At 42.7% G+C, this 22584-nt stretch overlaps 1 protein-coding gene and 1 long non-coding RNA gene across 2 annotated transcripts in view; one reads left to right on the forward strand and one right to left on the reverse strand.

Annotated features, from left to right (window-relative positions):
* Nucleotides 1-19747, reverse strand: part of CLYBL (citramalyl-CoA lyase) — a 378676-nt gene extending 358929 nt beyond the window's left edge. Inside the window, 1 exon segment of the mRNA XM_056555694.1 lies at nucleotides 19615-19747. Coding sequence (XP_056411669.1) covers nucleotides 19615-19685 — 71 coding nt within the window. The 5' untranslated portion in view covers nucleotides 19686-19747.
* LOC130355499 (uncharacterized) overlaps nucleotides 9561-22584 on the forward strand; it is a 77600-nt gene continuing 64576 nt past the window's right edge. Inside the window, exons 1-2 of the long non-coding RNA XR_008888556.1 lie at nucleotides 9561-9988; nucleotides 14142-14283. This is a non-coding gene — a long non-coding RNA (uncharacterized LOC130355499). The remainder of the gene's footprint in view (nucleotides 9989-14141; nucleotides 14284-22584) is intronic.

A 22584-nucleotide genomic window follows, 5' to 3' on the forward strand; every position in this document is an offset into this window, starting at 1 on the left:
ATAGTTAAAATGTGCTGACAACAAAATCACACAAAAATTATCAATGGAAATTAAATTTATCAACCCATGGAGATCTGGCTATGGAGTCACACTCAAAATCAAAGTGGAAAACCACACTACAGGCTGATCCAACTTTGATGTAATATCCTTAAAACAAGTCAAAGTGAGACTCAGTAGTGTGTGTGGCCTCCAGGTGCCCGTATGACCTCCCTACAACGCCTGGGCATGCTTCTGATGAGGTGGCGGATGGTCTCCTGAGGGATGTCCTCCCAGACCTGGACTAAAGCATCCACCAACTCCTGGACAGTCTGTGGTGCAATGTGGCGTTGGTGGATGGAGCAAGACATGATGTCCCAGATGTGCTCAATCAGATTCAGGTCTGGGGAATGGGCGGGCCAGTACATCGCATCAATGCCTTCCTCTTGCAGGAACTGCTGACACACTCCAGCCACATGAGGTTTAGCATTGTCTTGCATTAGGATGAACCCAGGGCCAACCGCACCAGCATATGGTCTCACAAGGGGTCTGAGGATCTCATCTCAGTACCTAATGGCAGTCAGGCTATCTCTAGCAAGCACATGGAGGGCTGTGTGGCCCCCCAAAGAAATGCCACCCCACACCATTACTGACCCACTGCCAAACCGGTCATGCTGGAGGAAGGTTCTCCACGGCATCTCGACTCTGTAACGTCTGTCACATGTGCTCAGTGTGGACCTGCTTTCATCTGTGACGATCACAGGGCGCCAGTGGCGAACTTGCCAAGCTTGGTGTTCTCTGGCAAATGCCAAACGTCCTGCACGGTGTTGGGCTGTAAACACAACCCCCACCAGTGGATGTGGGGCCTTCATACCACCCTCATGGAGTCTTTTTCTGACCGTTTGAGTGGACACATGTACATTTGTGGCCTGCTAGAGGTCATTTTGCAGGGCTCTGGCCTCCTTGCACAAAGCCGGAGGTAGCCGTCCTGCTACTGGGTTGTTGCCCTCCTACGGCCTCCATCACATCTCCTGATGTACAGGCATGTCTCCTGGTAGGGCCTCCATGCTCTGGACACTATGCTGATAGACACAGCAAACCTTGCCACAGCTCACACTGATGTGCCTTCCTGGATGAGCTACACTCCATCTCATGCTACCACTATAGTGAAAGCACCGCCAACATTCGAAAGTGACCAAAACATCAGCCAGGAGGCATAGGAACTGAGAAGTGGTCTGTGGTCACCACCTGCAGAACCACTCCTTTATTGAGGATGTCTTGCTAATTTCCTATAATTTCCACCTGTTGTCTGTTCCATTTGCACAACAACATGTGAAATTGATTGTCAATCAGTGTTGATTCCTGAGTGGACAGTGTGATTTCACAGAAGTGTGATTGACTTGGAGTTACATTGTGTTGTTTAAAGGGGTACTCCAGTTAAAAATATATTTTTTTAAATCAATTGGTGCCAGAAAGTTAAACAGATTTGTAAATGACTTCTATTAAAAAATCTTTACCCTTCCAGTACCTTTTAGAAGCTGTATGTTACAGAGGAAATTCTTCTCTTTTTTAATTTCTTTTTTTGTCTTGTTTACATTGCTCTCTGCTGACACCTCTGTCCGTGTCAGGAACTGTCCAGAGCAGCATAGGTTTGCAATGAGGATTTTCTCCTGCTCCGGACACTTCCTGTTATGGGCATCAGGTGTCACCAGAGAGCACTGTGGACAAGACAAAAAAGAAATTAAAAAAGAAAAGCATTTTCTCTATAGCATACAGCTGATAAAAAAGTACTGGAAGGGTTCATTTTTTTTTTTATAGAAGTCATTTACAAATCTGTTTAACTTTCTGGCACCAGTTGATTTAAGTGTTCCCTTTATTTTTTTTGAGCATTATATATACAATAATATATACAGTATATAAAACATTAATGCTTATGAAGAAATATAAAATCCCATCCCTTCCCCAATATCGCGCCACACCCCTACCCTTCAATTCCCTGGTTGAACTTGATGGACATATGTCTTTTTTCGACCGTACTAACTATGTAACATATATATCCATATACGTTAAGGGGTTAAAATTAACAAATCGTGCATCTTTGAAACATAATGAGGAAATTTGCTGTCTTATAGTAACCAATCACAGATTAGCTTTTATTTTACCAGAGCAATTTAAGTAATGAGAGAACTTTTTTCTAACTAAAAGGGGAATTTACATGTCAGAGTATGAGAAGATTAACAGATTATAATTCAATAGACAACCGTTAAAAAATAAAAGTTAGCACTGTGCATGGCAGAGAAAAGAATAAGGCCTGGTTCACATCACAATTTTACCATCCGAATAACATACAGTAAAATCGGACAAAATCGGATTACCTGAAATTGTGTACAATCGTATCAAAAAAATTGTTTGGTATGCGATTTAAAATCGTATCAAAAAAATTGTACAGCTGAAAATGTAATCTGATTTTTCACAAAAAATCGGATCATGTTTGGAAATTTATATGTATGTCAAGGGCAAAAAAAAATTATTTAAAGACACTACTGTGCAAGTGTAAAAACAAATCGTGTGCAATAAATCTGAGGAAATCGCACTGTCACACGATTCAATACGATTTACATAGGCCATTATAAAAAATCGGTAAAGATTTTGATCAGATTTTGAATCTGGGCTAAGAATCGTGGGAAGCCCCAATTTTACCCCCGATCTAAAATCGTGCAAATTCGGATGCGGATCAAAACTGATGCATGTGTTGCATATGATTACTGAATGGAAGTCAATGGATACGACTTGGCATGTACATTGTAATTTGTACAATTTGAAGGTAAAAAAATCGTGAGAAAAAGTAAGATGGTAAAATTGTGATGTGAATGCACCCTAATATAGGAAATAAAGCCAAGCAACTCCTGGCTAAAATGATTTCTATTAGAAAGCTCCACGAATAGAATACTGTCACTTAACAGTAGACCATATTGGCTGCATATTAACATATTTGCGGAGTGTCATAGAAAGTTAGGGAGCAATAGAGCAGGTCACAAACCAAACAAAAGGCTTTTTGTGCCAAATTCAGCCTATGTGCCACCAGCTGGACTATCCTGACCTGTGCCACAGAACCAAGATAAGAAAGTTGGCAGCATGTTGTAGACCAAGTGGTGAAGAACAGCAGCTGTTAATGCTTGGTAGCAGATTCAAAATTATTAGCAAGGTTTTAATCAGTGAAAAAAAGAAATATAATGCATTTCTAGAGGAAATAAAACATACAAAGATAATTACAAATTTGCCAGTGCCAACTAAACAATACTGAACATTTTGATATACCTATGATATGACCAGCCCAGAACTCCAGTAAACATGAAATAATGGAAGAACTTATCTAGTAATATACATACATGTGCTTCATACTGATCCGCTAGGTAATATTTAAAAATCCAGTTTTTTTTTTAGTATAATATTAGCTACATTTGTGTTTTTAGTGTGTAACTGCATTTCCTGTGTAAGAAATAACACAATTCTCTGTTACTGTAGTACTGTGATTTTGAGAACGTGCCTCCCACTTAAATGAAAATTTTAGCCCTAATGAGGCAGTGGATAGTAAGTACTAAGTTCTCTTTACTACAGTAAAGAACAACAAAAAAAGGTCATTTGTTTAGCAGAATTAGTCTTTTGAAGGGAAACTAAAGCTGAATTACTTAGAGTACTGAACCACATAAAGTTTATTAAAATAACAAACTTTACAAGAAGCCTGAACATGTAACACATGAAACCGCAAATATTAAATTACAATGTGTACAGATTAAATTATTTGTACATTTTAGCTACAAGCCCAATAAGCTCGAAAACGTTTCCTTATAGCAGCTCAAAATGGAAACGGATATAATTAAGAAACATTGCCTCCAACAGATTGACTGTCTTTAACAAGTTTCTCTCTTTCTTGCTACTCAAATATGCTATATTTCCTAATTATCACCTTTTAAGGGCCATCTGGTCCCCATTCCTTACCATCAGGGGGCAATTCCATTTGCATTGTTCATGAGCTTAGTCATGATCAAATAGTCTGGTAGTAAAGTTCATTAGAATGGAGAAGTGAAACATTAAAATAAAGCGAAAACTACAACTTTAAATATATAGTCATTGTCAATTTAAAACAAATGTTAGCAAAACAAAACAAAAGATCTGCCAAGTAAAAAGTAGAGATTTGATGAATTCCCAACAATGGTCTAAATGTTTCTTAATTAAATAACCATTACAATTATCCATGATGTCTAAGGTGAAAACCATCTATTAAAACACTATAATGATTCTATTAGTAAAGTGCTACAAGGGAAATTGCATGGCAAAGAAAAAAGATTTGTATTAGTGGTAGAACGCCCGTTGAAAGTCTAGATTTCCTGCCATCAACAATATAAGAAGCTAGATCCCCAACAATTTTGAAAGGACAATTTAATATATACCATCTATAGATATATGTTTTTCCCTATGAAATATATAATTTCATAGGCTTAAAGGGGTTATCCACCACAAGGTGATTTTAGTATGTACCTGGCAGACAGTAATGGACATGCTTAGGAAGATCTGCACTTGTCTTGGGGCTAAATGGCTATGTTGTGAAATTACCGTAACACTGTGGCTAGCTTTTTATGAACAGTTTTTTTCCTGTTTCAATTTTCTTTTTTGACTACAAATCGCATAATTCCATTTTCCTCCCTACCACACATCAGCCACCCCACCCATTGAAACATAAATGAGCTGCATCCATTCAAAAGACCTGTGGTTTTCAATCAGGATGCCTACAGCTGTTGCATTAGTTGCAGATTGATCTCTCTACCACCAAGATATCGCACCACCCATTGAAGCAGACAGGCTCCCTGTCATCAGCTGACTAGTGAGTCAGGTCACGGCCGCATTGCAACCTGGGGAAAATCTGAGACAATAGTCATTTTGCATTCTGTTAAAAATAGATATTGGGGTGAAAATCCCATAAGAATTGTGAGAAAACCGTCACATACAGGTACAGACACTATATTATGAACTACACTAACTTTACAGCCCCTGTAGCATAGTCAAATAAAAAAAAATCCTGTAATACCCCTTTAACCTCTTAAGGACACATGACATACTGGAACGTCATTTGTCCGCTCCCGATCTATAACGCAGGGCCACGGCGCCCAACCAGCTATGACGAGATCCAGGCATGAGCAGTCAAGCGGCAGAATCATCGATCACTGGTTTCCTATGAGAAACCAGTGATCAATGTAAAAGATCAGTGTGTGCAGTGTTATAGGTCCCTATGAGAGCTATAACACTGCAAAAAAAAAGTGAAAAAAAAGTGAATAAAGATCATTTAACCTCTTCCCTATTAAAAGTTTGAATCACCCCCCTTTTCCCATAAAAAAAACACAGTGTAAATAAAAATAAACATATATGGTATTGCTGTGTGCTGAAATGTCCGAATTATAAAAATATATTGTTAATTAAACCGCTCGGTCAATGTCGTACGCGCAAAAAAATTCCAAAGTCCAAAATAGTGCATTTTTGGTCACTTTTTATAGCATGAAAAAATGAATAAAAAGCGATCAATAAGTCCTATCAATGCAAAAATGGTACCGTTAAAAACTTCAGATGACGGCGCAAAAAATGAGCCCTCATTCCGCCCCATACCCGGAAAAATTTAAAAGTTATAGGGGTCAGAAGATGATAATTTTAAACGTATTAATTCTCCTGCATGAAGTTAGGATTTTTTCCAGAAGTCCGACAAAATCAAACCTATATAAGTAGGGTATCATTTTAATTGTATGGACCTACAGAATAAAGATAAGGTGTCATTTTTACCGAAAAATTTACTACGTAGAAACGGAAGCCCCCAAAAGTTACAAAACGGCGTTTTTTTTCAATTTTGTCTCACAATGATTTTTTTTTCAGTTTCACCGTAGATTTTTGGGCAAAATGACTGACGTCATTACAAAGTAGAATTGGTGGCGCAAAAAATAAGCAATCATATGGATTTTTAGGTGCAAAATTGAAAGAGTTATGATTTTTTAAAGGCAAGGAGCAAAAAACAAATGCAAAAAACGGAAAAAAAAACCGCTCCTTAAGGGGTTAAAGCGACTTTCCAGCTAGTCAATATATCAAGTTATAATAGCTATATTATTAGGTACTATAACTACACTGTCTGTTCACTGCAAATATGGGGGTAAGTGGTAGTCTAATTCAAGCTGATGCCTATGATTTAAAGGGGTACTCCAGTGGAAAAAAATTTTTTTATCAACTGGTGCCAGAAAGTTAAACAGATTTGTAAATTACTTCTATTAAAAAAATCTTAATCCTTCCAGTACTTATTAGCTGCTGAATACTACAGAGGAAATTATTTTCTTTTTGGAACACAGAGCTCTCGGTTGACAACATGAGCACAGTGCTCTCTGCTTACATCTCTGTCCATTTTAGGAACTGTCCAGAGTAGGAGAAAATCCCCATAGAAAACATATGCTGCTCTGGACAGTTTCTAAAATGGACAGAGATGTCAGCAGAGAGCACTGTGCACGTGATGTCAGCAGAAAGCACTGTGTTCCAAAAAGAAAATAATTTCCTCTATAGTATTCAGCAGCTAATAAGTACTGAAAAGATTAAGATTTTTTAAAAGAAGCAATTTACAAATCTGTTTAACTTTCTGGCACCAGTTGATTTAAAAAAAAAAAAAAAGTTTTCCACTGGTGTACCCCTTTAAAGACAGCCCATTTTGGCCTAAACCTCTTAAAGACGCAGGGCTTACCTGTACGCCCTGCGCCCGGTCCCGGTGTTTAAAACAGGGTCACGCCGTGACCCCGCATCACACCGGGTTGGTCCCGGCTGCTATTCATAGCCGGGACCCTGGGCTAATACCACGCGGCACAAATCGTTGTGCTGCGCGCTATTAACCCTTCAGACACGGCGATCAAAGTTGTTCGCCACATCGAAAATGAAAGTAAAAGCTTCCCGGCAGCTCATGTCCAGATTAGCTAGGACGCGAGCGGAGGCCCCCTTACCTTGCTCCGTTGCATCAGCATTTGATTGCTCCAAGCCTGAGCTACAGGCTTGAGCAATCACCCCCTATTACGCTGATCCATGCAAAGCTATGGCTTTGCAGGGATCAGTGTAAAAGATCAGTGTGTGCAGTGTTACAGCCCCCTATGGGAGCTATAACACTGCAAAAAAAAAAGTGAAAAAAAAAAGTTAATAAAACTCATTTAACCCCTTCCCTAATAAAAGTTTGAATCACCCCCCTATTGCCATTAAAAAAAAAAACTGTGTAAATAAAAATATATGTGGTATCGCCGCGTGCGTAAAATGTCCGAACTATAAAAATATATTGTTAATTAAACCGCACTGTCAAAATTCCAAAGTTCAAAATAGAGTATTTTTGGTCACTTTTTATAACATAAAAAAATGAATAAAAAGCTATAAAAAAGTCCGATCAATGCAAAAACGGAACCAATAAAAACTTCAGAACACGGCGCAAAAAAAGAGCCCTCATACCGGCCCGTACGCAGAAAAATAAAAAAGTTATCGGGGTCAGAAGATGACAATTTTAAACATATACATTTTCCTGCATGTAGTTATGATTTTTTTCAGAAGTACGATAGAATCAAACCTATATAAGTAGGGTATAATTTTAACCGTATGGACCTACAGAATAAAGAAAAGGTGTCATTTTTACCAAAATATGCACTGCGTAGAAACCGAAGCCCCCAAAAGTTACAAAATGAAAATTTTTTCTTCAATTTTGTCGCACAATTTTTTTTCCGTTTTGCCGTGGATTTTACAGTGGTAAATTTTCATTGTTACTTGCTGAAAAATGCCAAAATTTCATGAAAAATGTAAAAATGTTGCATATTTCTAAATTTGAAACTTTCTGCTTGTAAGGAAAATGGACATGCCAAATAAATTATATATTGATTCACATAAACAATATGTCTACTTTATGTTTGCATCATAATGTTGACATGTTTTTACTTTTTGAAGAAATTAGAGGTAAGTATAGCAGTAATTTTTCAGATTTTCAGGAAAACTTCAAAATCTGAATTCTTCAGAGCCAAATTCAGTTTGAAGTGGATTCGAGGGGTCTTTATGTAAGAATTCCCCCATAAATTACCCCAATATAGAAACTGCACTCGTCGAAGTATTCAAAATCACATTCAGAAAGTTTGTTAACCCTTTAGGTGTTTCACAGGAATAGCAGCAAAGTGGTGGAGAGAAATCTAAACCTGCATTTTCTACACTAACCTGTTCTTGTAGCCCCATTTTTTTTATTTTTACAAGTGTTATAAGTAGAAAAAGCCCCCCAAAATTTGTATCCCAATTTCTCTCGAGTGTGAAAATATCTCCTATGTGGATGTAAACTGCGCTAGAGGGCTCAGAAAGCAGGGAGCGACATTGGTCTTTTGGAGAGAGGATTTGGCTGGAAAAGTCGGGGCCATGCTGTGTTTAACAAGCCCCCATGGTGCCAGAACAGTGGAAACCCCCCACATGTGACACCATTTTGTAAACTAAACCCCTCAAGGAACATAACAAGAGCTTCAGTTAGCCTTTATACCCCACAGATGTTTGGTACAGTGGGTCATAAATATGGAAAATTAGATGCTGTTGTAACCCCAAATTTAGCAATTTCAAAGGGGGTAAAAGGAGAAAAGGGCCCCCCAAACTTTGAGCCCAATTTCTCCCGAGTATGGAAATACCCCACATGTGCATGTAAAGTGCTCTGAGGGTGCACTACAGGCCTCAGAAAGGAAGGGGTGACATTGGTCTTTTGAAGAGAGGATTTGGCTGGAATAAAAGACGGGGACCATGTCGTGTTTAACAAGCCCCCATGGTACCCGAAGAGAGGAAACCCCCCCCCCCCCCACATGTGACACCATTTTGGAAACGAAACCCCTCAAGGAACGTAACAAGAGCTTTAGTGAGTCTTCATACCCCACACGATTGGAACAGTGGGTCGTAAATATGGAAAATTAGATTATTTACACTAAAATGCTGTTGTAACCCCAAATTTAGCAATTTCAAAGGGGTAAAAGGAGAAAAAAAACTACCAAACTTTGTAACACAATATTTTCTAAGTGAGAAAATACCCCATATGTGGTCATAAGCAGCTGTTTGGCCAAATGGTAGGACTGAGAAGGGAAGCAGCATTTTGTAGATTTTAGGACGTATAGTGATCTTACCTAAAATTATTTTTAGGCCCCACTGCATGTCAGCCAAGGATGTGAACTTTCAAATGATGTAATACAACCATAAGTGAGCTAATTTTTGATAATTGAGATTATAGGGCATTTTGGTTGCACCCACATTTCCCTGCCGGATCTTCAGTGCCCCTAGCCTGAGATTGAGTGACCCTTATAGCCTGTTAGCCTTACCCGTGTTTCTAGACCTTCCGCTACATTATTAGACTACGCACCTTTGCCGCCTGCCTTGACCTTCTGCTACGTTTGACTACGCTTCTGCCTTATCCTTCGGTACCTCACCTTGCCCAGCTTCCTGTGTGGTCGAGCCTTATCGGGGGTAGCAAACTGTGTGTCGCCTGCCGCAGCAAGCCCATCCTGCCTTGTGGCGGGTTCTGATGAAGACCAGCGGCACCGTAGACTCCGCTCCCCGATACGGTCCGAGTAATCAGCCACACAGGTTAGAGGATCCACATCCAGCTCCGTTACAGCAAGATCCAGCCAAGGATCCCACTGGGATTCCTCTGCCTGATAGTCCGGATCTCGCTTCCTTCGTGGCGCTCCAGTCACAGCAGTTGGCCCAGCAGGCACAGCAGTTGAGCCAGTTATCCGCCATGATGCAGCAGTTGCTAACTGCACAGCAACCACAACCTCCTCCTGCTCTGGTGGTACCTCCTGCTCCTGCAGTCGTCTCCCGATCAAGACTCAGTCTGTCTCTTCCTGAGAAATATGAGGGGGATCCCAAGTCCTGTTGTGGTTTCGTTACTCAGTGCTCCATGCACATTGAACTCATGGTGGATCAGTTCCCTACAGAACGAGCAAAGGTGGATTCCCGTTTTTTTTTACCACTGTGCGGAGTTGTGGTTGGTTTTTGGCTGACTGTATGGTGTTCGAGAGGTTATATTGTATGACTAATTTCGCTGTCTGTGCGATCAGTCCCACAATCCATAGCCTCATTATCTGATGAACTGAAGCTTAAATTTTTTCTCGGGGTTGTGCTGGACTGGTGAGCAGATTTAAGAATAGACCTGGGTTTTTTATATTTATTCCTTTGCCATACATAGATTGTATTGGTAGTGTAATCCTTCAGATCACGATTAAATTTGTCCCCTAGTGAGTATAGCACCTCAGAGTCTAAACATACATGGCTTTCGAGCACAGGCAATTATAAATGCAATCATACTAGATGCAGCCTATGCAAATACATGTACAATACTAATACATTCACAACTTGCACTTCAGGGAAACAGTACAATATCAAAAGTTTTATCAATTGTCAAACTCATCATGTCATCTATACAATTATTTGTGAGGAATGCAACATTCAGTACATAGGGTGTACAACGAGGAAATTCTAAATCCGCCTACACGAACATTTGCATTTACCCATTATTACCGGCAGTACACGATCTATGTCAGGTTTTACCAAGCATGTAGTAGAACAACATTCTGGCATCCTCCCTAAAATTAAAGTTATAGGCATCGGGAGAGTACATCCGCCCCGTCGAGGGGGTGATTGGGGTGACTGCCTTGAGACTCTCTTCCCGTCTGGACTTAATTACAGACACGATTTATCCTACATTTATTAAATAGAGCATAAATACATGCTATGTATGGATGTTGGTATACATTGCATGGTAAATGTCCTAATACATACATTTAATATAGTGCCTAATATGCTTTTACACTATTTTTTTAAATGTTTTTCCTATTATATTTTTTGTTACATTTTTTGTCATTTCTAATATGGTTATGTATGGTCATATCTTTTTTAGGTACCGCATTTATCGGCGTATAACACGCACTGGCGTATAACACGCACCCCCATTTTAACAGGGAAATTTAAGTAAAAATAATAAAATAAATGACTTGGACTAAATGTCACATCATCCCCCAAACTTTGTTTTCTTCTGCGCCTCAGTTTGGTCCCGTCCCCTCCAGTGTCACATCATTTCTTCCCTTTTATCAGTCCCTGTGCCACATTTACCCCTCTCATCGCCACCCCCCATGTCTCATCATTTCCCCCTGTCATAAACCACCACTAGCAATACAGACATTAAGCATTTAGTGCCTCCCCCACCATCATTTCCCCCTGTCTCATCATGTCCCCCATCATCCCCCCTCATCATTTCCCCGTCTCATCATCCCCCATCATTCCCCCCCCTTATCATTTCCCCTGTCTCATCATGTCCCCCCCATCATTCCCCCTGTCTCATCATCCCCCACCCTGTTTCCTCATGTCCCCCATCATTCCCCCCCTCATCATTTCCCCCTGTCTCATCATGTCCCCCATCATTATCCCCCACACCCTGTCTCATCATGTCCCCATCATTTCCCCCTCATCATCCCCCACCCTGTCTCATCACCCCCCCTCATCATTTCTCCGTCTCATCCCCCCATCATCCCCCCCCTCATCATTTACCGTCGCATCATCCCCCCAGTGGTCTTCAACCTGCGGACCTCCAGATGTTGCAAAACTACAACTCCCAGCATGCCCGGACAGCCAACTGCTGTCTGGGCATGCTGGGAGTTGAAGTTTTGCAACATCTGGAGGTCCGCGGGTTGAAGACCACTCTTCCCCTTTCCTTACCTGTCTGCACTTCGGCAGGTCAGGTCAGGCGGGGGGGGGGGTCTTGCGGGCTAGGGTCAGTGAAGCTGATGAGTGACTTGCCGGCTTCTCTGCGCGCCATCATGGATCTCACTTTTCGGCGGCGACTACAGGAAATGAAAAGTGGGATCCGTGATGCCGTGCAGAGAAGCCGGCAGAGGAAGTCACTCATCAGCTTCACTGACCGCAGCCTGCAAGACCCCCCCGCCTGACCTGCCGAAGCGCAGACAAGTAAGGAAAATAAACAAATCTATAAAAAGCAGGCAAAAGGGGGAATGATGAGGGAGGGGGGAGGTAGGGAAAAGGGGGAATGAAAAGTGAAACTCATTTGTTTTCTCCCGCACTATCCACAGGAACTGGTGTGGTGGATGGTGCGTGAGACGATGATTAAAAGGTAGGGCAGATCCGGACAAGGTAGGGCTCAGTGTCTCCCGCACTATCCACCACACCAGTACCTGTTGATAGTGCGGGAGAAAACAAGTGACAGTGCGGGGAGGAGATCCCGCTGGTCACTGATTTAAAGTGGCCGCGGCCGTGCTGCTAATACTTAACAATCAGCCGCTGCTGCAGCCCCTTTAAATCAGTGACCAGAAGACTTATCGGCGTATAACACGCAGGCAGACTTATTGCCTTAAATTTAAGTTTTAAAAGTGCGTGTTATACGCTGATAAATACGGTATATATATTTTTTTTGTTTATACTCACAAAAATGTATTTATTTTATTTATTTTTTCATACATTTAAGTTATCCAAAGCATTTGATACGGTGCCACATAAAAGATTGTTACATAAAATGAGAAGGATTGGGCAGGGGGAGAATGTGTGTAAGTGGGTAAGTAACTGGCTCAGTGATAGGAAACAGAGGGTGGTTATTAATGGTGCTCATTCTGATTGGGTGACTGTTACTAGTGGGGTACCACAGGGGTCAGTCTTGGGTCCTATTCTATTTAATATATTCATTAATGACCTTGTAGAGGAGTTGAATAGTAAAGTTGCAATCTTTGCAGATGATACTAAACTCTGTAAAGTGGTCAACACTATAGAGGACTTTGCACTGTTACAAATGGATCTGGATAGGTTGGAGGTTTGGGCTGGGAAGTGGCAGATGAGGTTCAACACTGATAAATGTAAGGTAATGCACATGAGGAAGAAAAATCCGGGCTGGGATTACGTATTAAATGGGAGAACACTTGGGATGACTGACGTGGAAAATGACTTAGGAGTCTTAGTTAACAGTAAATTTAGCTGTAGCGACCAGTGTCAGGCAGCTGCTGCCAAGGCACATACAATCATGGGGTGCATCAATAGGGGCATAAATGCCCACAACAAGGAAATAATTCTACCACTGTACAAATCACTAGTCAGACCACACATAGAATACTGTGTACAGTACTGGGCACCAGTGTACAAGAAAGATATAGTGGAGCTGGAGAGGGTTCAAAGATGGTAAACCAGGGTAATACGGGGAATGGGAGGACTACAGTACCCACAAAGATTATCGGAATTGGGGTTATTTAGTTTAGAAAAAAGAAGGCTTAGGGGTGACCTAAAAACTATTTTAAAATATATCAAGGGACTACACAGAGATCTCTCCCATGATCTATTTATACCCAGGACTGTATTCATAACAAGGGGGCATCCTCTACGTCTTGAGGAAAGAAGGTTTCTACACCAGCACAGATGGGGTTATTTACTGTAAGAGCTGTGAGACTGTGGAACTCTCTGCCAGAGTAGGTGGTTCATGGTGAACTCTGTAAAATAGTTCAAAAGGGGTCTGGATGCATTTTTGGAAAGTGATAACATCGCTGGTTATGTATACTAGATTTATAGGGACAGAACTTTGATCCAGGGATCTATTCTGATGCCATATTTGGAGTCGGAAAGGAATTCTTACCTCTAGTATGAGTTTTTTTTTTGCCTTCCTCTGGATCAATTCAGTAGAGACTCATTAGGGATATAGGTTGAACTTGAAGGACTCTGGTACTTTTTCAACCTTATGAACTGTTACTATGTTAGAGTTTAGTATCATCTGCAAACATTGCTACTTTACTATTCAACCACTCCTCCAGGTCATTAATAAATGTATTAAATAGAACAGGACCCAAGACTGACCCCTTTTGTACCCCACTAGTAACAGTCACCCAATCAGAATAAGTACCATTAATAACCACCCTCTGTTTCCTATCACTGAGCCAGTTACTTACCCACTTGTGATGATCTGGAGATGCTTTAGCAAGGCTGAAATCAGGCAAATTTGTCTTTGAGAAGGACGCATGAATCAAGCCAATTACAAGATTATTGTGAATAAATACATGCTTACTTCTGCTTTGACAATGTTCCCAAACACTCAAAATTGTTTATTCCAACAGGGCAATGCTCCATGTCACACAGACAGGTTAATCAAGGTGTGGATGGAGGACCAACAGATCAAAACCCTGTCAAGACCAGCCTTATCTCCAGACCTTAACCCCATAGAAAACCTCTGGAATTTGATCTAGAGGAAGATAAAAGGTAACAAGCCATCAAATTAAGTCGAATAACTTTTTTTTTTGTGCCAGGAGAGGCATAAAGTTCTCGAATAGCAATGTTACAGAATGGTGGAATCATGCCTATTTCACCAAATGTTGATGTCTTAACTTAAAACATTATGTTGTTGCTGAAAATGAATATACATTTTTGGGTCTGAAAACAACAAATTATTTTGTTATTTTGACCATTTTCTATAAATAAAAACCAAGCATATATACACAAAAAGGCACGTGTACTTTGAGAGATAACGTATTTGTTGGAACAAAAGTAATAATGAGAATGCTTATGTTACGCCGAGCGCTCCGGGTCCCTGCTCCTCCCCGGGAGCTCGCGGCGTTCTCCTCTCTGCAGCGGCCCGGTCAGACCCACTGACCGGGAGCGCTGCAATGTCTCTGCCGGCGGGGATGCGATCCGCGTAGCGGGACGCGCCCGTCCGTGGGTCGCATCCCAGTGCACTCACCTGTCCCGTTCCCTGGCTGTCACGTCCCGGCGCGCGCGGCCCCGCTCTCTAGGGCACGCGCGCGCCGGCTCTCTGAGATTTAAAGGGCCAGTGCACCACTAATTGGTGCCTGGCCCAATCAGTGTCAATCACTTCCATTGATATAAAAACCCACTTCCCCTTCCTGTCCCTTCCGGATCTTGTTGCCTTAGTGCCCTGAGAAAGCGTTTAGTGTGTTCCCAAGCCTGTGTACCCAGATCTTCTGCTGTTGCCCTTGACTACGACTCTTGCTGCCTGCCCTGACCTTCTGCTACGTCCGACCTTGCTCTTGCCTTGTCCCTGTGTACCGCGCCTGTCTCAGCTGTCAGTGGGGTTGAGTTGCTATCGGGTGGAACGACCTGGGGGTTACCTGCCGCTGCAAGTCCATCCCGCTTTGCGGCGGGCTCTGGTGAAAACCAGTAACCCCTTAGATTCCGTTCCCCTGGTATGGCCCATCACCTCACTGACACAGAGGATCCACCTCCAGTGTCCTCGCTGCATACCAGTCCGGATCCTGACAGCTTATTATAATATTTACAAAACAAGTAACACATAATGACCATATAATACTGTCATACTGAGGCCAAATACACAGGATGCACAGTGCTGACACAACAATGCCATATAGATCGATAGATATACAGTAAATCAATGTAATACATCAGGTAAATGTTCTATAGGAAAAAATATAATGATATAAGTAAAAAGAGAAGAAAAAGGTAAAATATTCCATACAAAGTTATTATTCTGCATTTATTAGGCAAGAAATAAAATAAGATAGTAATTCATTTTGTAAATACAACTGTCAAACTGCATAGATGTTGAGATAACTAATAAAAGGTAAGCAATATAAAATGGCCCTATTTGGTTTAATGTAAGCAAAGAGAGAAATCAATCTATAATTAACTGCTTTTTTGAACACTTTTTCCAGCTTTTAATAAGCCTTAATTAAATCGGAACAACAAATCTTTTATGTTGTCTTTCTTAATCCAAAGTAATTCCCCCAGCAGGATATCAAAGATTCCAGTTAATTAAACTTCCTAAATGAGTGGTTAAAATTGTGCTCAATATTTAAAATGTATAATCTAATATAGGTGCTTGGGCAATATGAAGAACAGCTTGTGTGATAAGTGTTTATTCATCGATTTCTAATATATTTAGGAACAGTTTGCAAAAATAAAAAATTTGGCAAGAAGGAGTAAGGTGTATTGTCATGATTCCATAACCTCAATCAGACATATTCCTATTAAAACCATACAGCCAATGGCAATTGAATGCCCAAGAAAAAGCTACATTTTAATAAGCACTGTTGTTATTTCAACAAACTTTGCATAGATCAATAGTACAAGTGACTATAAGAAACAATGTAATATATCTTATTAAACAAAAGTGCTTCTTTCTCCTGTTATCCCCTGAGCCCTCCTGCTGCTTATCCATTCTAAAAATAAGGTGGAAGGGGAAGTGCCTGTGAACATATATAGGCTGCAAAGAGACAGAGATAGACAGCACATACAGTTTTGTAAGTAAGAGATTTAATGCTGGGTCTTTATACAGAGTTTAGACTGCTCCTATTGTGACTGCTGCAGTTTAGGCTGCACACACACACTGAAGTGCAGGATCCCCTCCTCTGTGTGTACAGAGTATGACAAACTTCATAGATATAAGGCTCCACCCACCAGCTCCAGGAGAACTGCAAATCTTAGATAAAGCCTACAGAGCAGAAATCTGCTAAAAATGCCATATACAAGTTGCATAATGGCCAGAAATAGTGCTGCTGCTAATGGACTTACACAGGGAACCTTATCTTGAAAATTCACCTAAGATTACAGGGGCACTTTAAGGTAACCTATATGATGTACCTAAATTTGAATATGCCATGGGCCTAACAGCAACCATTCAACCTTATCAGCTTCCGGTGATTCTGTAAACACAAACACATTATATCACAGGAAGGGGTGGTTTGCACATTACAAGAAATATTATGTAAGTACTCAGCTACCAGCTGAATTATAGACCATAGGCGATACAGTGAAGTTAATTTTTTATTTATTCATTTATATATCATTTGTGCTTAACAATATTATAAATAATTTATACGTCATGTACAGGCAACATATGTGCAGAGACAGGGGCGTAGCTAGAAACCCAAGGGCCCCGGTGCGAAAAATTGCCTTGGGCCCCCCTACCACCTGACGACCTGTTTCCCCAATCCCGGACGACCCCTTACTCGGCCGCACAAACATATCAGTGACTAGAGCACTTATGGGACACAGTCAGGAGAATACACAACTATATAAGTGACTAACAGACAGGGCCAGACAGACAAAACATAGGCCCAGGCATTTAAGAATAAGCAGCCCATTTTTCTAGTGGGGGTCCAACTGCTGGGACCCCCACCAATCACCCAACCACCTTGGTTCCAATTGCTCTCCAGCTGTTATAAAGCTATAACTCCCATCATGTCTCAGGGATGTGGAAATCCTATAGCCCGACGGCCGGGACAAGTAGTTTTGGGCGCCGGGCAGGTGAATTGTTTATAGATTTAGCCCTGTATCGGGCGAGCAGGGACAGACCGACTTCCCCCTTATTTTTCTTTAATGTCGGTGTGAGGCGCAGGAGCCGATGGAAGTCTGTACCTCACACCAGCTCGGAGTGTATGGAGGGGGCGGCGGCCTCCAGCTGACTGCAGAGTCCCCTTATCTCCCCTCCCGGAGGATGGACGGAGCTCAGAAGACACAGCAGGGTGAGAGAGAGGATGTTGACAGCTCCGTGCACAGCTCCATCCCCCACACACAGCTCTATCCCTCCCCCTCCCCTGCTCTGTCTAGACAGGACCTAATCCACCACGGGGAGGTTGCTTGTTTGCACGGGGAAAACACAGAGCGGGGGTGGGGGGGGGGCTCGGGGAGAGGACGGAAATCTCACCTCACACCGGCGGTGACTACAGCTCTGATGTCCACTCATGGCGGCTCAGGTGAGGAGACCAAGAATGCAGGCGGCAGGAAAGGTGGTTGTATATGTATGGTGTGAGTGTATGTGTGATGTGTGTATGTAATGTATGATGGGGGGGGGGGGCAGCGGCAGGTGTATGTATGATGTGTGCATATATATGGTGTATATCAGTGTTTCCCAACCAGGGTGCCTCCAGCTGTTGCAAAACTACAACTCCCAGCATGCCCTGGGCATGCTGGGAGTTGTAGTTTTGCAACAGCTGGAGGCACCCTGGTTGGGAAACACTGGTGGATATGTATGGTGTGAGTGTATGCGTGTATAATGTCTATGTGTGATGTGTATGTAATGTATGATGTGTGTATGATGTGTATGTAATGTATGATGTGTGTATAATGTCTAAGTGTGATGTGTGTATGTAATGTATGATGTGGGGTGGGCAGCGGCAGGTGTATGTATGATGTGTGCATATGTATGGTGTATATGTATGGTGTGAGTGTATGTGTGTATGTAATGTATGATGTGAGGGGGGCAGTGGCGGGTGTGTGTGTGTGTATGTATATGGGGGCATTGGCTGGTGCATGTATGATATGTGTATGCATAAATGTTTTGTATAGGAGCAGAAGGGCATTAGGGCAGTTGTGCCATCTAATTTTATTTATTTTTAGTGGCACCCGCACTAAATCGCACCACCAGAATCCCGCCCCCATCATACCCGCCCGCCGACCAAGAGCCCCACGGATGCACACAAACACGCCCGAACCAAAACTTCAACTCCCAGCATGTTGGACCATAACCTAAACTGTAGAACTATAAAGTGCAACATGCTGGGAGTTGTAGTTTTGGTTCGGGTCAGCTGCAGAGCTATAGGCTGCATCAGAGTATGCTGGGTATTGTAGTTACTAACTGTAATTCCCAGTATTCCTTGACACAGACTATGGCTCTGCAGCTGACACAAACCAAAACTAGAACTCCCAGCATGTTACACAATAACCTTAACTGTACTATACAGTGCAACATGCTGCAACACCCACACAACCATAGGCTGTATCAGGGCATGCTGGGAGTTGTAGTTATCTAGTAACTAAATGCAACTTCCAGCATTTTCTGGCACAAAATGCAGCACATAAACTGAAGAAGCAGAACCCCCCCCCCCCCCCCCGGTAACACATAAGTCCCTATTGAGACTGAAAAAAAAGATTAAAATATTTTAAAAAGTGCGTATACATGTGAATAAGCCCCTTTCCTAATAAAAGTTTACAATTTTCTTTAAATAAAAATAATGTACAAAATAAACATAAGTGGTATCGCTGCATGTGGAAATGTCCAGACTATTAAAATATGATGTTAATTAAACCGTACGGTGAACAGTGTAAATGTAAATAATAGTCCAGAATTGCTCATTTTTGGTCACTTCATATGAGAAATTTTTTATAAGGTGATCAAAAAGTTACATGTAGACTTTTCTGGGCTCGGGTGTAAGAGGAGCTACAGCTCTCCGGCCGCTAATATCCTGACATACTGCGATCGCCTATTAAACCATTAGATTACCGCTGTCAGCAGTGTCTAAAGGATCTTATATCCATCCCTGGTGGTCTAGTGGGGGGGTCAGACTATTTTGGTGTAAATTATTTTATCTGCCAGGACAAGTGGATTTTCTTGAGGGACAAGTAGATTGTGTTCCGCTTTAGTCCCTTGGACAAGTAGTTTTTTTTTTTATTTCCACACCCCTGTGTCTGGAGAGCCTCCGGCATTATAGGAGTTGAAGTTTTGCAACACCTGGAGAGCCACAGATTAGGGTACATCATCACCTATCATCACTGTGGAACTTACAAGTGACTCCAGCTGATAGGACACTCAGGAGAATACACAATAATATCACTGACCTGAGTGACGTCTTCTCTGTTGTCTTTTCTTCTTCATCTGGTCCAGACGCCAGGACGTCTTCCAGCTCCATCTTCTCTGCAGAGTCTGACGCCCGGACATCATAGGTTCCTCACTTTGTCAGTAGATCCTCAACCTCTGTATGAAGACAATCATTATTATTCTGCTAAATATTGTACCCCTGAATATAATACTGCCACCTACTATACCCCCTGAATATAATACTGCCTCCTACTATACCCCCTGAATATAATACTGCCACCTACTATACCCCCTGAATATAATACTGCCTCCTACTATACCCCCTGAATATAATACTGCCACCCACTGTACCTCCTGCATATACTACCACCCACTGTACCTCCCAAATATAATACTGCCACCCACTATACCCCCTGAATATAATACTGCCTCCTACAGTACCCCTGAATATAATCCTGCCACCTACTGTACCCCCTGAATATAATCCTGTCACCCAATGTACCCCCTGAATATAATCCTGCCACCCAATGTACCCCCTGAATATAATACTGCCACCCAATGTACCCCCTGAATATAATACTGCCACATACAGTACATACACACACACCATTCATACATATAGTACATACACACACATCACAGACACGCCGCCTCCGCCCCCCACCTCACACATGCATAATACATACATACACACACACATCATGCATACACATATCATACATACACTCGCCGCCTCCAGATCCCCCCCACATAATACATCTCAACACATCATACATACATCTTGTTTACACACATCTATCATTCATACACACACATTATTCATACATCATACATACAGTACATACACACACACCATACATACACACGCTGCATCCGGACCCCAAATTCTATGATCACCTCCTGAACAAGCAGATACCATTATTCAGGATGGCTGAACGTGTGCAGCCCACAAATCGCACATTTGCAGATTTGCTGTGGTAGATTTTGCTACCCATTGAAGTCAATGGGCAGCAAAATCTGCTGAAGCAAATCTGCAGCAAAAATACGCACATTTGAGTAGGGTAGGGTCACATGTAACAGATCAGTAGTGTATGTTACTCTGCTGATCCGTTAATGACCTGACCCTATAGTGTGCCTCCAGCTGTTTTCCCCGTGTCCTGTTTACAGCAGCAATCTGCCGCTACGAGCCACTCCATGATGTTTCAGAGTACACAGTATGTGCCCACGGTGACTCGCAGGTCCCTGTGTGGCTGATTGTTACTGTCAGATTGCTGTTGTGAGCAGCACACAGGGGGGAAAACAGCAGGAGGCACTCTATTGAGTGAGGTTTCCACAATATATATTTTTTTCTCTAACTTAAATAAGTTCTCCAGGATGCACAAATTGTCAGACTGCAGAGAGTAAAAAAATTCATATACATACCTGCCTTCGCTCTCCTGGTGCTTCCAGTAACCCGCTCCAGCCTCTGCCGCGATCCTTTTCCTGGTTGCTGGTGGTCGGTGAGTCACACTGCCGCTCAGCCTAACGCTGGCCGAGGCGGGACTTCGCTGCTGCCAGTGATTGGCTGAGTGCAGTATGACTTATCGACCACCGGCAACCAGGAAAAGAATCGCGGCGGAGGCTGGAGCGGGTTACTGGAAGCACCAGGGGAGCGAAGGCAGGTGTGTATATGTATTATTTTACTGTCTGCAGTCTGACAATTTGTGCATCCTGGAGAACTTATTTAAGACATTTACTGTAAGCCAGTGTTTTCCAACCATGGCACCTCCAGCTGTTGCAAAACTACAACTCCCAGCATGCCCAGACAGCCTCTGGCTGTCCAGGTATGCTGAGAGTTGTAGTTTTAAAACAGCTGAAGGCACCCTGGTTGGAAAACATTGGCATCTGATGTCAGAGGATAATGTCACTATGCGCAACTACTAGCAGCACTACTATGAAGTTAGCCAGGAGTTCCTGCGCTAACTTCATAGCCATGCTGCCATAAGGGAGGGAAAGCGGAGGACAAGGAGAGAGGGGAAGAGGACGGACAAACGGTCCTGCCGCTGCGGGAGCCGGGAGGATTACCAGGCTGTGATTCAGGGACAGGGTCCTGCAGGCGGCCAAGCACAGTCACTGCGGAACGAGCGGGCAGTCACAGCGGAACGAGCGGGCAGTCACAGCGGAACGATCGGGCAGTCACTCACTGCGGAAGCCGGAAGGAGAGAGGCAGGGCTTCCTGTTGGCGTCGTACATGCCCTGCCCCTACTCCTCCACAGTCCACTCACAATGCGGCGTAAAGGCAGGGGTGGGATAATGACGCCGGTGGTCACCAGGTTCTTCTTCGTTCTTACACATACTCCGCTGCTGCCGGACGGACAGGTCCGGTAGCAGCGGCTGTCATATGGTGCCGTCATGTGATTGTGGCGAGGGGGGCCCTGCAGGCCCCTGGCTAACGGGCCCGGTCGCCATGGCGACCGTTGCGACCTGTATAGCTACGCCACTGTGCAGAGATACAGACAGCATAGTCTTTTGTATCTAAACATGTGCTTGATGTAATCAGTTTTCACTGTGCATGTGCAGTGTTGGATACAGTAAGAGACATCCAAGGAAGTAGTCAACAGATAAATCACAAAACATGTAACAATCATGTAAGTATAGAGAATAATAGGGGTACTCCGGTACAAGACAGCTTATCCCCTATCCAAAGCTTTTGTTTGTGTTTACCATTAATCGGCAAAGAGCAGAGATCGCTCCGTGAATGCAGATAACCGGGGTGCCAGGCAGGAGATCGTGGGGCTCCTAGCAGCCAGGACCCCATCCCCCCACCAGACACCCCCCCCCCACCAGACCCCCCCCCCCCCCCACATACACACACGCGCGATCAGACACTTTTCCTCTATCCAGTTGCATTCCTCCTAAACTGTTTCTTATAAAACTACAGCAAAAATCCTTTAAAAGAAGCATGCGCAATTTTAGCCAAAAGCTATGTTCGACAGAATTTTGCATTAATT

Source organism: Hyla sarda, chromosome 2, assembly GCF_029499605.1.
Source record: "Hyla sarda isolate aHylSar1 chromosome 2, aHylSar1.hap1, whole genome shotgun sequence".
In the NCBI taxonomy this organism is placed as follows: Eukaryota; Metazoa; Chordata; class Amphibia; order Anura; family Hylidae; genus Hyla; species Hyla sarda.